At 40.5% G+C, this 16,287-nt stretch overlaps 1 protein-coding gene across 2 annotated transcripts in view; it reads right to left on the reverse strand.

The window, feature by feature from the left end:
- The window catches only part of BIVM (basic, immunoglobulin-like variable motif containing), a 79,708-nt gene that overhangs the window by 15,056 nt on the left and 48,365 nt on the right, over window positions 1–16,287 (reverse strand). For both annotated transcript variants that reach the window (XM_053889942.1, XM_053889842.1), the window contains 7 exons: window positions 12,687–12,862; window positions 10,447–10,562; window positions 9,889–9,975; window positions 7,127–7,187; window positions 4,774–4,917; window positions 2,786–2,993; window positions 1,262–2,362 (listed from right to left, as the gene is read on the reverse strand). In XM_053889942.1, the coding sequence (XP_053745917.1) occupies window positions 1,262–2,362; window positions 2,786–2,993; window positions 4,774–4,917; window positions 7,127–7,187; window positions 9,889–9,975; window positions 10,447–10,562; window positions 12,687–12,862 (1,893 nt within the window). The remainder of the gene's footprint in view (window positions 1–1,261; window positions 2,363–2,785; window positions 2,994–4,773; window positions 4,918–7,126; window positions 7,188–9,888; window positions 9,976–10,446; window positions 10,563–12,686; window positions 12,863–16,287) is intronic.

The raw sequence follows: 16,287 nt of genomic DNA on the forward strand, positions 1-16,287 counted from the left end.
TGCCCCACTAACAGGTGCCAAAACTGGGATTCAAACCCCATCCAACTAGACCCTGAGCCAGAGCTTTTGGTCTACACTTCCCTGCTCCCTTCCATATTCACGCTATGGTCACCTCTGTAGGACAGCTGAAATAAGAAGGCACAGTGACATCTTGTTCAACCTTAGCTGGGAACGGAATGGCAATTCTAACTTTTAGCCACTTTATTCAGGTCCAGGAATGACCACAAAGACACTACTGATAAGTATTGATTCTGCGTTACAAATAAATTTTAGTAAGTAGGCAACTTCACAGATAAAAACCTGTGAATAATGAGGATCGGCCATACATGGGGCACCTGGGTGACTCAGTCAGTTAAGCGTCCGACTTCAGCTGAGGTCATGATCTCATGATTCATGGGTTCAAGCCCCATGTCTGGCTGTGCACTGACAGTGCAGAGCCTGGAGCCTGCTTCAGATTCTGTGTCTCCCTCTCTCACTCTGCCCCTCCCTTCCTTGTGCGCTCTCTCTCTCTCTCTCTGAAAAATAAACATTTTTAAAAAATGAGGATAGCCATATAGAAGTCTATGTACATATAAATGTATATAAACAAAGAGATATGATAAAGCAAATGTGGTAAAATGCTAGCCACTGAGGTACTGGGTAAAGGAACTAAGATGTTTTGTAATGTCTTTCAATTTTATTAAGTGTGTTATTATTTCAAAACAAGAAGTTATAAAAAACTAAAAGACTCACCTTTACCTTTTCCAACTAAGGTACTCCCTCCTTTTATATTTTAATTTTTTTAATTTTTTAATGTTTTTTATTTATTTTTGAGAGAGACAGACAGACAAGAGTACAAGGGGATGGGGCAGAGAGAGAATAGAAGACACAGAATCCAAAGCAGGCTCCAGGCTCCCAGCTGTCAGCACAGAGCTCAATGCAGGGCTCGAACCCACGAAACATAAGATCATGACCTGAGCCGAAGTCGAACTCTTAACCAACTGGGACCCCAGGTCTCCCTTTAATTTTTTTTTAATGTTTATTTATTTTTGAGAGAGAGAGAAAGAGAGAGAGAGACAGAGCGTGAGCAGGGGACTCCTTCCTTTTAAAAACAACAACAGAAAGAACCAACTTTGTGTCCTTGGCAAAGTCATTTCACCTTTCTGGGTCCCTAATTCATCACCAGAACAAAGCGGGAGTGAGACTACACTAAAGGATCCCTCGGCTCCTGCAGATGAGAAACCCTGCAGTTCCGAATCTCTGAAACAGCACAAGCACCTACCGTCAGATTCACTTTCTTCAGAGTCGATTTCCATTGGCTCCGTGGACTTTGGAACTGAAATGAAGTCCTGGTCTGCAGATTCCACTGGGTTCTTGGCTGCAGATTCTTGGACGGTTTTCAGGAAATTCTCATTCTTTTTAGCATCAAACAATCCCACATCTTCCAAGTTCCTTTTTGCCTCTGAAGGGACAATTTGTGTATTACTCGTTTCGTGAAAAATGACAGTGCCAGTGATTTTAGAAAGAGGACTTTTTTCACATTCTGCTTCGTCCTCACTTGAAAGAACAGAGGAAACATATTTTCTGCCCGATGGACAAAGGTCTGGTTGCAGCTCAGACACTTTGGCATATGTTTCATCCCTCAATACAGAACTCGAACTTGTCGGAGGTGTTGGAGTCCCTTCTCCTCCACTCTGGAGTCCGGGTGCATCGCTGTGTCTCTTCACTGTGCTTTCTGAAGGAACTGGATCTTTTCTACCCTTAACTGCGGACTCATCACTTGTCTGAAAGGCTGTGTTCGCCACAGTGAACCTCGGTGACATTTCTTCTTCTGGAACACGAGATTCGCTGACGGGCTGTGACACATGAGCCGAGTCTGCCAGCCTCTGGCCACTGTCAAGGCTGGTGTCGCACTCCTGTGCAGAGTTCACACAGGCCAGGTGGGGTCCTGCTGGCAACAGCATTCCTTTTCCATCAACTTCCTTAAGGCCTTCATCAGTTTCCTCATCAGAACCCTCCTCAGGCGGCTTTTTCACTCCTGACGCTCCCGTCTGCACATCGTTTCCTGCGCGCATTTCCATGTCTTCATCGTCGTCGTCAAGAGCCTTCTGAATAGCTAAGAGAGTGAGCGGTGACACGGGTACGTTCTCCCCATCAGACTGCCTTCGGCCCTTGCTCTCCCACTCCTCCTCCGAGCTGCCCCCCAGCACGGCAGCTTGCACAGCCAGGGACGTTCTTGGAGGAGGAGGGGTGGTGGCAGGCTCTTCCTGTGGCTTTGGTTTTCCACATGGAGAGGACTTCACGTCAAAAGACTTGCTCTGCATTTCACTGGAAGAAGGAAGAACCTCTGAACCCACCCCTGCAGCTTTCTTAGCTTGAATACCTGAGGAAGAATTAAAACACTTCTCATTACGTAGTTTTACAGTAAGACACTATACCTCTAGTATGATGAATAAAACAACGCTGCTTCTCATAAATGAAGTTACAATTTTTCATTTAATCAGCACTGAGTTAATTTATTAATTTTAAAGTGGGCTGGTACATGAACACTGAATAACGTATAGGACTGCTGGATCGCTATAACATACCCCTGAAATGAATATAACATTGTATGTTAATTATACTGGAATTAAATGTTAAAGCAGTAAATTACAAGCATAAAAATAAAAAGGGTTGGTACAACAGTAGGTAATCCATTAACAACTACATACATTTATTACTGCACAAGTAGAGTCTAGTTCATAGAATTCAGAAACACGATAGATTTTTGGTTTCCAACCATCAGGTAAGTGATGGTGCCTGATACCTCTTATCAAGATGTAATGTGAAGTGTCTTCAGAGACCACTCTCCTCGACTCCACCTCCTTCAAAAAGCCCCCTTCCTCTTCGTATTGTCTTTGGATTTGTCCGGACTGTTGCTGATTCATTTCCCTTTGGACATTTTCTATGTGTTGGTTTAGATAGTTTTTTTTAAGCAAGCCTTTGAGCTGGTACTGTGAAAAGTCATTAGACTCCTAAAAGAAAATAAATAAATATAATGATTCTTTTGTATTAAATATAGATAATATTCCCACATTTCCATCCCTTTCCCCAAAAGGGGACAAAGAGCAATTGACTTTTCCCACTGGTGATATTTTTGTATTATAAAAGTAAAATTTGAATATTAGCAAAAAACTATAACTGCCTTATTAAAAAAAAATCTTTAAAACAGAAAGAACTGGGCAAAAGAAATCACGAATACTGTTTATGACTTAATGATTTACTCAAAAAACATTTATTGAGCATGTAATGCATGCCAGGCACTGTGACATTTTGATTACGGCTTAATAGATAGGCAACCTTCCAGAATGCAAGTAAGGTGCCTAGCACGGTCCCTGACCTATAAAAGACACCAAATAAATCACAACAGCCACAGTTATTAATGATAAGTTAACATTTATAAAGCAATTCCTGGGAAGGCATTCTTCTAAGAGCTTTTATGTGTCATCCCATATTATTTCCAACCACCCCACAAGACACATGCCATTATCTCCATTTACAGATGAAGAAGCTGAGACAAACATGTTAACTAACCTCCCTAGAGTTGCAAGGCTAGTAAGTGGTAGATACGGGATCAAAAACAGGTTGCCAACTTTATATTGCTTCTATTACTATTATGTTATTATTTACCATCATTACTATTACCAATATTGCATTTGCCCAATATACAGATTATACAAAGGTCCCACCTGGCTGACCTAGCACTTCCCTTTGCTATCAGAAGCACAGATTCAATGGGCGGCTGAGCCACACTACCCTCCCATCTACAGACCCCAAGCTCCATGGTGGCAGGAAGAGAACAAAGGGGAGAAAATCATTAAGGACCGTCTCCCTTCTTCCCATGTCTTCCCACCATTGTTTACATAACCCAAACTGTATCTCCTCAAAGGCCAGCCAGAGATCTTTTCACACTTAAGAAATAAAGTACTTGATACACAGACTGAGCCTGGATTTTTCCCCTGAAATGAAAATAAATTTACTCCTAACCTTTGTATATCATTTCTGTGTACCTTCATATTTTCCTATGTTCACATACTTCATGGAAAAACAAAGAAGTGATAGGGAAAGAAAGAGCGCCTGTCTGCCTTTTGCATATTTTTGGTATCAATTTAAGAAGTGTTCAAAAGTCTGTAGAAAAAAAAAAATACTACATCCATTCATCAGGAATAATGCTGCTGCAAAATGCATATTCTGTCCTCCAGTGAGTTAGAGAATGATGTGAGAAATCATAGGTAGTAGCAGTAGAAAGGGAAACAAAGCTCATTTGCCCACTAAAGGCAGTAGTAACTTCTGGTGTAGCATGACCAGGAGACAAGCTTGACCCCAACTACGCACACCACCTGCTCCAGGTTTCTGTGGGTGTAGAGCCAGCACAGATGCTCCAAGCTACGGACTGAACCACTACTGAACACTTATTATGTGAAAGATACCGACATAGGTGCTGAAATTACAGAAGTGAGCACGACAGGCACATGTGAATGCTCAGAACCAGAAAGAAACATTACAGGGTGTTACGAGAAGACAGAGCAGGAGGCAAGACTTGGTCTTAAACGGTAAGTCAAAAGGCTTCTTTGAAGAAGTGTGTCTAAGTTCACTTATAAACATATGATGCTTCCTAGGATCTCGGAGACACAAATGCTGTTTACTAGAAGCAGATATTATATAAGTAATGCTTATCAATTTCCACTTTTTTCTAATGAAAAATCTTGCTGAAGTTCTTAATCGTAAGCATGGATATACTGTTGTATATTTCACCTCTGGCATTGCTTCAAATAATGTTCTTCTTCGCTTGGTAAATTCTTTCATATCAGTCAAGATTTCATGCTTTATTTCAAGAGGCAAGCTGCTGAAGTCTTCAGATTCAATATCTATCGCATGAGGATTATGAAAGAACTCTTCCTGTAAAGAGTAAAGCATAACACCGTGAAATTTACATTTCATACACTTAATTCTATTTATCCTGAGAGATATTTATTGCACTTACAAACATAGTTCTACATAATCTACAACAAACACAGTTGTACATAATCTGCACTAGGTACCAGTGAATAGACAGATTAAGGAATACAGCCATTCACTCACAGATTCATCCAGTAGAAAAAATACTTACCAGACACCCCTAATGTACCAGACACTGTTCTGGGTGCTAGGGTATTATGCAGCTCATGCCAGATAAAGTCCCTACTCTTAGGAGTGAACTAAAGACATAATAATGAAATAAATAAATAAGTGAATGAACAAGACAATAAAGCAGGTTAATCTGATTAAGAGAGTTGATTAGGAGAACAGGAAGAGAAAAAACATTTACTGGTAGACAGAAAAGACCTCATTAAAAAATGACCTGTGAGCAGGGACTCGAAAGACACCAACAAGCCTGATCAGGACATCCCAGGCTGCAGGAACAGCAAGTACAAAGGCCCTAAGGCAGGGATGAGCCTTTGATCTTTAAACATTATTTGTAACTCCCTTAATTAGATTAGTTTTGCTTTGGTCTTAACCTATGATCAAAAGTGAAATAAAAAGTGAAAAATTCACAGACATGAAAAAGTATAAAACTTTTCTAAATTTTAACTAATTACCAAAAGTGCTTTAAAACTCTTCTATAAAGAAAATAAAATAATACAGTTAGCTTTCCTGTATGTAGGCATGGTGTATTGTGTATGTCCAAAGCAGCCAGCACTGAGGACAGGCCAGTCATGCTCACAACACCCATGCTTTTCCCTCAGTAATGTTCCCAGCAGCCCTCTGAAGAAGCATCATTATTATTTTTCTTCTACAAAAAAAGAAAGAAAAGCAAACCAGCCAGCCAGCCTTGGAGAAGTTACTATGTCTAAGATCACACAGCTAGTGAACAGGAGGGCCCACACTTAAATGCAGGACTTTCTGACCACAGTGCTCATGTCTTCACCAAGACTGCGATCTTTCACTACATTAATAATGCAGAACCTCTACAAGTTGAGGGATCCTGAGCCTGAGGTTTTGGCTCAAAGGTCTTTTTCCAGATGTACCAAAACAAGAGGAACATAAAAGACCAGTAAAGTTGGGAATCAAAGAATGTTACCCACTATTCAAGAAACTTGAAAAAAATTTTAAAAACTTGTATAGACATATACAATTCATAAAATTCTTATGTATAGACATATACAATTCATAAAAATGTCATCCATTAAAACGTGTGTGGTCATGATTTTAGAACATGACCACACGTTCTCTGATCCCTCTTTTCATGTAATCCTTCCCCTTAAATAGGGGGTGGACCAGCTTCTCACAGACAGGACGTGCAAGAGGGGAGACTGCACGACTTCTGAAGCCGGCCAGAAAAGGCCACAGGGCCCTGCCAGGCACTGGCTCTTGGGATGCCAGCCCCTGGAACACAGTGCCACACTGTGAACGAGCTCAGGCCACACGAAGAGGCCCCAGGCAGGTGTTCTGACTGACAGCGTCAACCGGCAGACATGCAGTGAGGAAGCCCTGGAGGGGGCTCCAGCCCCAGCTACAGTCCATCTGCATCTACCCGGCAGTCATGCAGACAGCACTGCCTCGCTGAGCTCACCAACCCCCGGAACAGGGAGAGAAGACGACACACAAATAACCATTTCCACGTCACCCAGTTACACGGCAATGGGCGAGTGGAACCTAAGCACAGACTTGGTTACACATGTATGCATACATGTATACCTGTCACATACAGATGTACCCAGACACACACAGGTACTCAACCGAAATGAGGAGGGAGGGAGAATGGACTAACATATACCGAATTACCTGAAGTCATTTATGGGTGCTACCTTTTCTATATTTTTACACAGGTATGCATTACTATTTGTTGGCGGGTTGGTCGGTTGATTGGTTGGTTGGTTGTAAAGGAAAGATGGCTTATTTTGGATATCTGGATATACATAATGGCCAACCAACTCCACATAAATGTGCGTGGGCGCATGTGTACTCATACGTATATTCACACGTGCACACTTATACACACATGCACAGTAAAGAAGGCGTCTGTTTTTCAGGAACTTTCATAAATTCACGCCACCTCATTATTCATTTTTGTGTCATTCATTTCAAATGGTAGAACATATTCTGAATTCAAAAATTACGTATGTACCTGTAATGCTTGTTTCTGACTCATTCTTTCTTGCCATTCTTTTTCGTCTTCTTCTTCTGAACTGAAAGCCAAGCATACGTTTACAGTATCTATGATTTAATGACTTATGAAAATACTGCTTGAGGCAAGGGGCTGCTAGCTACAGGGGCTACAAGGGTGAGTAAGATGGCAAGACATGGGTTGCCCTTGTTCCCACAGTCTGGAGGGGACACGTGTGAGTGAGCAATTACAGTATGATCTAGTAACTTCCACCACAAGAGAAGAGTAATAAGGAGAGTCACCTCTCTCCAATCTGGGGGGTCCTAAAAGCATTCTGGAATCTGGCAATTACACTGACTGCCCTGAGCCCCAAGTAAGTGAGAGGTCTAGTTGTAGGGCATGAGGAACATTCATGCAGAGAAGTATTCCAGGCAGAAACCGAAGTTCTATAAACATGTGGAAACAAAGAAAGAAAGCTTGCCTGTACACGGTATAAAAACAGCGGGTGGTTGGCACAAAAACAGACACATAGACCAATGGAATAGAATAGAAACCCCAGAACTAGACCCACAAAAGTATGGCCAACTAATCTTTGACAAGGCAGGAAAGAACATCCAATGGAAAAAAGACAGTCTTTTCAACAAATGGTGCTGGGAGAACTGGACAGCAACATGCAGAAGGTTGAAACTAGACCACTTTCTCACACCATTCACAAAAATAAACTCAAAATGGATAAAGGACCTGAATGTGAGACAGGAAACCATCAAAACCCTAGAGGAGAAAGCAGGAAAAGACCTCTCTGACCTCAGCCGTAGCAATCTCTTACTCGACACATCCCCAAAGGCAAGGGAATTAAAAGCAAAAGTGAATTACTGGGACCTTATGAAGATAAAAAGCTTCTGCACAGCAAAGGAAACAACCAACAAAACTAAAAGGCAACCAACGGAATGGGAAAAGATATTTGCAAATGACATATCGGACAAAGGGCTAGTATCCAAAATCTATAAAGAGCTTACCAAACTCCACACCCGAAAAACAAAATGACCCAGTGAAGAAATGGGCAGAAAACATGAATAGACACTTCTCTAAAGAAGACATCAGGACGGCCAACAGGCACATGAAAAGATGTTCAACGTTGCTCCTTATCAGGGAAATACAAATCAAAACCACACTCAGATATCACCTCACGCCAGTCAGAGTGGCCAAAATGAACAAATCAGGAGACTATAGATGCTGGAGAGGATGTGGAGAAACGGGAACCCTCTTGCACTGTTGGTGGGAATGCAAATTGGTGCAGCCGCTCTGGAAAGCAGTGTGGAGGTTCCTCAGAAAATTAAAAATAGACCTACCCTATGACCCAGCAATAGCACTGCTAGGAATTTATCCAAGGGATACAGGAGTACTGATGCATAGGGGCACTTGTACCCCAATGTTTACAGCAGCACTCTCAACAATAGCCAAATTATGGAAAGAGCCTAAATGTCCATCAACTGATGAATGGATAAAGAAATTGTGGTTTATATACACAAAGGAATACTACGTGGCAATGAGAAAGAATGAAATATGGCCTTTTGTAGCAACATGGATGGAACTGGAGAGTGTGATGCTAAGTGAAATAAGCCATACAGAGAAAGACAGATACCATATGGTTTCACTCTTATGTGGATCCTGAGAAACTTAACAGAAACCCATGGGGGAGGGGAAGGAAAAAAAAAAAGAGGTTAGAGTGGGAGAGAGCCAAAGCATAAGAGACTGTTAAAAACTGAGAACAAACTGAGGGTTGATGGGGGGTGGGAGGGAGGGGAGGGTGGGGGATGGGTATTGAGGAGGGCACCTTTTGGGATGAGCACTGGGTGTTGTATGGAAACCAATTTGACAATATATTTCATATATTGGAAAAAAAATAAAATAAAAACAGCAGGTGGTGAGGATGGGAAGCATGTGATTAAGGGGCTGGAATTTATCCTCAAGAAATGAGAAGCTAGGAAGTGTTTTAGGCTACACAATGACATCAGATTTGGGTTTTAACAGATTTTACACTATAAAGAAGAGATTGAGCATGGTGGGTAGGAGTTCCAGCCAAGGGTAAGACCAACCAAAGACAAAGACAGAGAAAGAAGTGTAGAAGACACTACGGTAATTGCAAGAAAGGACGATGGTGGCAGTGATGAAGACAAACAGAAATGGCCTGATTCAAAAGCTACTTGGGGTCTCAGGAACCCCTGGGAAAGGTATGGGGGCAGGTAGGGGCAGAGGCACACTCCAACCACAGAAGCTGTGACAATTAACAGTGAGCGAGAGGAAGTGCCAGAGGAAGAGGGGCGTGAGAAAGAGTGGCCAGAAAGGTTCCCAGGTAGCTGGACAGCACAGGCACCGTGTCACACGCGGCTGAAAAGTGCGGTCAGCTGAGGCCTGCAAAGTGTCTACTGGATTTAGCGAGGAGGACGCTGCGTGTGGTCTCTAAGCACGATGGTAGGAGACAGAAGACACGGGCTGAGAAACAGGTAGAGACAGCAAGTGTATGCAAAGGGTAAGAAACATGTGTATGAATGAAACATCAACAGTGCTAACACGGGGTCTGCAGAAAGAAGAGAACAATCAGCACAAACCGCCAAAACACAAGTACAAGTTAGAATGAAAAATGAAAAACATTCTAAAAGGGACAGAGAATGCATTTTCAGTTGCATTCATTCCCACATGCCTCATCATGCAGATAAAACCCAAAGATTTAAATCTGTCTAAATACACAGACAATTACTATTTGTAAATAGTTAAACATTTACCTGTTTTTTTCCTCCTTCTGTAAAGGTGGCAAAGCATAGAGGTCATCTTCTCTTTGAACTTGAGTAAGACTGGGGAGCGCTTCATCTCTGAAAAACACACACAGACTTCGACACAGGTAACGGGATTTAGGATTTTAAGTCAGGATTTTGACGACACAAGCCCTGTTGAGGAGGTGAGAAGAGGGGAGACACAGGGCAACAGGTTTCTCGCTGCTGACCTGGCTGCCCAGGCCACTGAGGTGGGAAGTAAGCATGGCCTGGAGAGAATGAGGGCGGCTCCCCAGCACCTCGGCCAGGGCCTCGGCTACAGGCATGGACACATGCCTCGTACAAGTACAAAGTGCACGCAATGCATCATTACAGCCGTTTTCTCTCCTTATCAAAGCTGACACCCACCAGAGAATTTTCACAACTTCAAATTACCAGGTCAAATGGACACTGCACTTACCCCTCTCATGTTACCACCTATTATCTGCTGAGTTAAGGTTAGGGACAGTGTTAACCCAACAAAAAATTAAAAGTTTTAAGTCTTTAAAATTAATGCAATTTGCTTCTTGCCTTTTGCTTTTTAAGGCAGTTTTGATAGCTTGTCTTTTCAAAAATGTTTTCAAAAGCTTCTCTGTAGTTTTTTTGGAATCACTGGTTGCCAAATCCTTTCTCTGCCTTCTCTTAGCCTGTGAAAAGAAAGGGTAGAGGATTCTATTTCAGGGTATTAGCATATTAAAAATATTTCTCTAATTTTTTCTATAGAATGTGGTTTGTCTGAGCTTTCAGACTATGGATGCTTTAGTATTTCCTCCAAAGTCTTGTTTATCAGTGAAAATGTTCAGGTCTCTGATGTAAAGCACACCGAGTTTCCATCTAGCGATTACTAAAAGAACTAACTAGTATACAGTATTTGGGAAACGATTAATTTATTTTCAGTTTCTTTTAAATATCCTTTAATGTCCCCAGAAGCCTAAAACTTAACAATATAGTTAAGTAAATGCTTCTCCAAAGGATTATATCAATTAACTAATGTATTCTGTAAAAATCACTGTTATGCCAAAACCAATTTCTGTTATTGGCCTTTATAAAATAACATTACTCAGATGCCACCCCGTCCCTCAACATCCAAGATTATATCATAAGAAATCTTAAATTATAGAGAAGTATCTTGTAAGTAATGTCCAAGTAGGAAAAAACAGAATAGTCTCCATGCTTACGGTAGAATATAAGGAAGAAACACAAAACATTCTCTTCCCTTCTAAATTAAGATGTAACACTGTGGAAGTGTAAGGTGTACAATGTGTTGATTTGATACATTTATATATTACAAAATGATTACTACAGTAGTGTTAGCTAACACCTTTAATCATGGGGCAGGGGAATTGGGGAGATGTTGTTTACTTTAGATAAATTCTGGAGTTCTTTCCTGTCTAATCCTTCCAAGGAGTGCCTGATACAGTGTATCCTGGATAATTTAAAACTGCAACATGCGAATCTACACCTTTTACTGAGGGAACAAATATCCCCAAGCTACTGCAGATCCTTACTTTTATCCTATATTCTCACTTACTTAGACAATGCCTGTCCAATGTAATTATGAAGTGATGAGCTGGCATTTTCAACACATAAAAGTCCTATGTCCAAATTGGTGCTATCATTTGGGGCATACACAATTACTCCAAAGTTCACGCCTTTGTTCCAACATTGTTTGAAACTACTTTCAGAATAAAGAAACTCCTGGGGCGCCTGGGTGGCTCAGTCAGTTGAGCATCCAACTCTTGAGTTAGGCTCAGGTCATGATCTCACAGTTTATGGGATCAAGCCCAGAGTCAGGCTCTGCACTGACAACACAGAGTCTGCTTGGGATTCTCTCTCTGTCTCTCTCTTCCCCTTCCCCACTCTTGTTCTAAGAAGGAAGGAAGGAAGGAAGGAAGGAAGGAAGGAAGGAAGGAAGGAAGGAAGGAAGGAAGGAAAGAAGGAACTCATTATCATTGTTTTATATCCTGGCTAATTTCCTTCCTCGATAATCCACTTTAATCACACCTGGCACCACACAAAACCACCTATTCCTAACATCCCATCAGTGTTTAAACACTGGGGACCCACGATCTCAGATTCAGAGCATTTCCCCAACAGGTTCTCTGTAGCGCTCAGCAGCATAGCTGAAACATGCATAGAACAGCTACAAAGATACTCTAGAAGGAAAAATCCCAAGTGTAAGAATTTTAGTAGTTTTATTAAAAATTGAATTTTAGCATTGCACCCAGGAGGTACTCTCACAAATAATCCTTTTTTAAAAGAAAAAGTGTTGGGAAGCCTGGGTGGCTCAGTCGCTTAAGCCTCCAACTTCAGCTCAGGTCATGATCTCATGGCTCGTGAGTTTGAGCCCCACATCAGGCTCTGTGCTGACAGCTCAGAGCCTGGAGCCTGCTTCAGATTCTGTGTCTCCCTCTCTCTCTCTGCCCCTACCCTGCTCATGCTCTGTCTCTCAAAAGTAAACATTTAAAAAAAATTCTTTTAATAAAAAATAAAGAGAAAATTAAAATTATACATGAACTTTTTTAAATGTTTATTTATTCTGAGAGACAGTGAGCATGCGTTCATACACAAGTAAGGGAGGGGCAGAGAGAGGACCCCAAGCAGGCTCTAGGCTAACACAAGGGCCCAATCCCACAACTGCGAGGTCATGACTTGAGCTGAAATCAAGAGTCAGAACCCAACTGACTGAGCCACCCAGGTGCCCCGAACTTTTCTTTCTCTCTAAGAATGCAAAAAGAAAAAAAAAAAAAAAAAAAACAGATGACTCTTACCAAAGTCTGTTTCTTCAACAGTGGAGCATCCCCATCAAACACAAAAATAGGACGAATTCGAAAAAATAAGAGTTTGCAGAGCCGATGAAACAAAGTGAGAAGATGAGCATTTTCTATCGAGTTCCCATGGCGATCCCGGACTCCTCTTAGTGCCTGGTTCAACCAAATGCTAATATCTGGTAGAATTGTTAAAGGAAAGATTTTGGACTTTCTTCCCTCACCCCCACAATTTCAACTTCCCAATAACCAGTATCATCTAAACATTGAAACTAAGCACTCATCACAATTCATTTGAAATTGGAGAATGTTTAGCCCTGATGGAATCTACCTAAAATCAGTTAATTTTATTTGAACCCTTGTTACTACTGTTCACATACTGAATTTTAAAATCTTACATCAATAGATGTGTCCTTTTAGAAAATCTAATTGCAAATAATTGCTTCTTTAAAGAAAACTAATAATCTCTACAGAATTTTCATAAATTAGCACAACTCTTCTGGAGAACAATTTGGCAATTCATAGCAAAAAAATGTAAAAACTTGCATTCTATTTTACTACTTCTTCCAGACATTAGTCCTCAGAAAATCATCATAGACTTACAATAAGAGTTACTTTCATGAATGTTTACAGTAATAAAAACATGAAAAACAATGTAAAAGGTTTCCAACAGATCTTTAAGCTAAATTATGATATACTGATTTGCTGAAATACCAAAGAGCCCTCAAAACTGGAAGCTACAGAAGCATATATAGTGATAAGAAAGACAATCACAAAATATTAAAGGAGACAAAACAGGTCACAAAACTCCGGAATGCATAATTACATTTTATAACATACAGGATACGTTAAATATAAAAAACTAGAAGTTCAGTTACCAAAATATTAACAATAGTTATCTCTTCTGCAATTACAAGTAACTTACATCTTCTTGGAGTTTGCTTATATTTAACCTTTGTAAAAACTGCTTCTTACAAATTACTTCCTACGTGTCCGCACGACAGAGGGATGCATCCCCGGGTCTGCCCCTCCCAATCTCCTTGCCAGCTCCTCTAATTCTCCACTCAAGCCTGGCTTCAGCAGTGCTCTCCCTCAGGCCCTCTCCCCTCCTCCTGCTGCACGGGCTGCCTAGGCCACCTCAGCACCCCCACACCACACCCTCTCCCTACGTGAGCTCTGTCCTGACCCTCAGACTAGATGGCCTAGATGACACCTCTACCCGATGCCTCACAGATGTTCCCAACTTCACATGATCAAAACTAGACACAGGTCTTTTCTACCAGGCTGCTTACGTCCCCATTACAGTGAAACCTGTTCACTGGAGTCAGATCACTGAATGTCATCCCCTACACTCCCCTCATCCAAACACTACCAGATCCTATCAATTCCACCTTTCAGCCCGTCTTGAAGGTAATCCCTTCCTGCCTCCAGGGTCTTCTCACATGCCCCTTCTTCTGCCTGAGTTTCTCTCTTAGCCTAGTTATCTCCAACTCATAGGTCCCGGTCTATGCGTCACTTCCTCAGCCCAGACAAAGACCTCCACTTATGTGCTCCTATTCAAAACGTATTGCTTATTATGTGGCAGAAAACCCACTGAGGATATAGCACTGAACAAAACAAGGAGTTTGCCCTTGTAGAGTTGACAATGTAGTGGAGGGGAAAACCAAACCATGGGCTCCATGCCTTGTCTAGACCATGTTTTTGTGCACTGCTCCCCTTTCACAGGACATATAGGAGTCAACAAATACTTGCTATTAAATGAGTTGAACAGTCAAGTATTTAAATGAATGTATATTACCTAATTTATAACTGTAAAACAAATTAGGCCAATCAACAATTAACTTAATAAATACTATGAAAAAAATAGTGGAAAGCAAGCTATTATTATATTCATTCCTATATTTGAGTGCTACTATGTGCCAGGCTAAGATCCCAAGATCTTGAGATAGAACAGTAAACATAGCCCTGAACAAAACAGATATGGTATCCATCTCCAAGAAATTTGCACTCCAATGGGGAAGATGAACAATAAAATAGAAGAAAAATGAATAGATACATATTATATATTATAGATATACTATAATACATATAGATATAATACAAAAAAAGCAAATAGAGCAGAGTAAAAGGACAAGGGGGGCGGGGATCAGTAGCTCTTTACTTAGGGAAAGCCTATGTGAAGAAATAGTGGAGTCCTGAATGAACAAGAGGAACAGTGAGACAAGAGGGACAGCAAATGTGAATGCCCTAAGAAAGAAGCATGCTTCCACTGAAGGACAATGTGGCAAGATCTGAGCCAAAGGAGCAACAGAGTTGATGTGCATGTGCAGCCACCGGAATGTGACTTAAAGATCACCCCAGTGGATGAGTGAGGAATAAACTAATTGTAACATCCCTAGTAAAAGCACACAGCAATGGTGGAGACAAGAAGTGGCAGGATAAAGGATCTACCTTGGAAGTAGGATTTGGTGTTGACTTAGTCCTATACTGTATTGGATAAAATATTTCTGCCTGGCTTGTTTCTGGTTGCTACACTGTTGGACAGTATTAAGTTTCTACTTAAACCATTATTTTGAATGTTATGATCAATGAGAAAACCTAATTTCAGATCAGTGGCTCTCAACTCTTCAAACTGGATAGGAAACTTTTAATTCATAGATATGCCTAAAATTCTAAATCACAGATACTGAGATGAATCTTTTTTTTTTTTTTTAATTAATCTTAAGTGGTCTCAGCTAGGGTTGAAAGCTCCAGCTTGAAATTACTTTTTAAAATTATATAAAATAAGGCATTCTGAAAATATTTGCATATTTTGACTTGCCTAATTTCAATAAGTTTATTTAAAAAAAAAGGAGCATTAAATTCATCCCAGGGCTGGAAAAAAGTTAAATCCGCAGCAAAGCCAGAATCATTTCATAGATAAGACCCAAAGGACCAATAATATTTTGAAACAAAAGATAAATTACTTTAGTTCTATTGTTAGGTGATTTAAGATTTAATCTCCATTAGTATGTATAGCCTAAAGAGAGTATAATATTTTGCTAACAGAGTTAAATGCAGTTTACAAATGTTAAGGTCCACAAGAGTCAAAAGTTAAACCGTTAATTATTATTAGATGCATTTAGATTATATAAATAAACAAGGCACTCATCCACAGATGGTTAAAAAAATGTATTTTAAAGATCCAAGAGTAAATTATGAACATAATGTGTCATGGAAAATTTCTTCATTAACATAGAAGACAAAAATATTGGAATATAGGTCAGGTATTTGAATTTGAATTCCCATGAAAATGTTACAAAGCTGGAAAGAGCCCAAATGTCCATCGATGGATGAATGGATAAAGAAGATGTGGTGTATATATATACAATGAAGTATTACTCAGCAATCAAAAAGAATGAAATCTTGCCATTTGCAACTGCATGGATGAAACTAGAGGGTATTAATGCAAGCGAAATTAGTCAGAGAAAGACAAAAATCATATGACTTCACTCATATGAGGACTTTAAGATATAAAACAGATGAACATAAGGAAAGGGAAGCAAAAATAATATAAAAACAGGGAGGGGTACAAAACATAAGAGACTCTTAAATATGGAGAACA

The sequence above is a fragment of the Panthera pardus genome, unplaced genomic scaffold, assembly GCF_024362965.1.
Source record: "Panthera pardus isolate Hobbes unplaced genomic scaffold, ASM2436296v1 HiC_scaffold_1, whole genome shotgun sequence".
In the NCBI taxonomy this organism is placed as follows: Eukaryota; Metazoa; Chordata; class Mammalia; order Carnivora; family Felidae; genus Panthera; species Panthera pardus.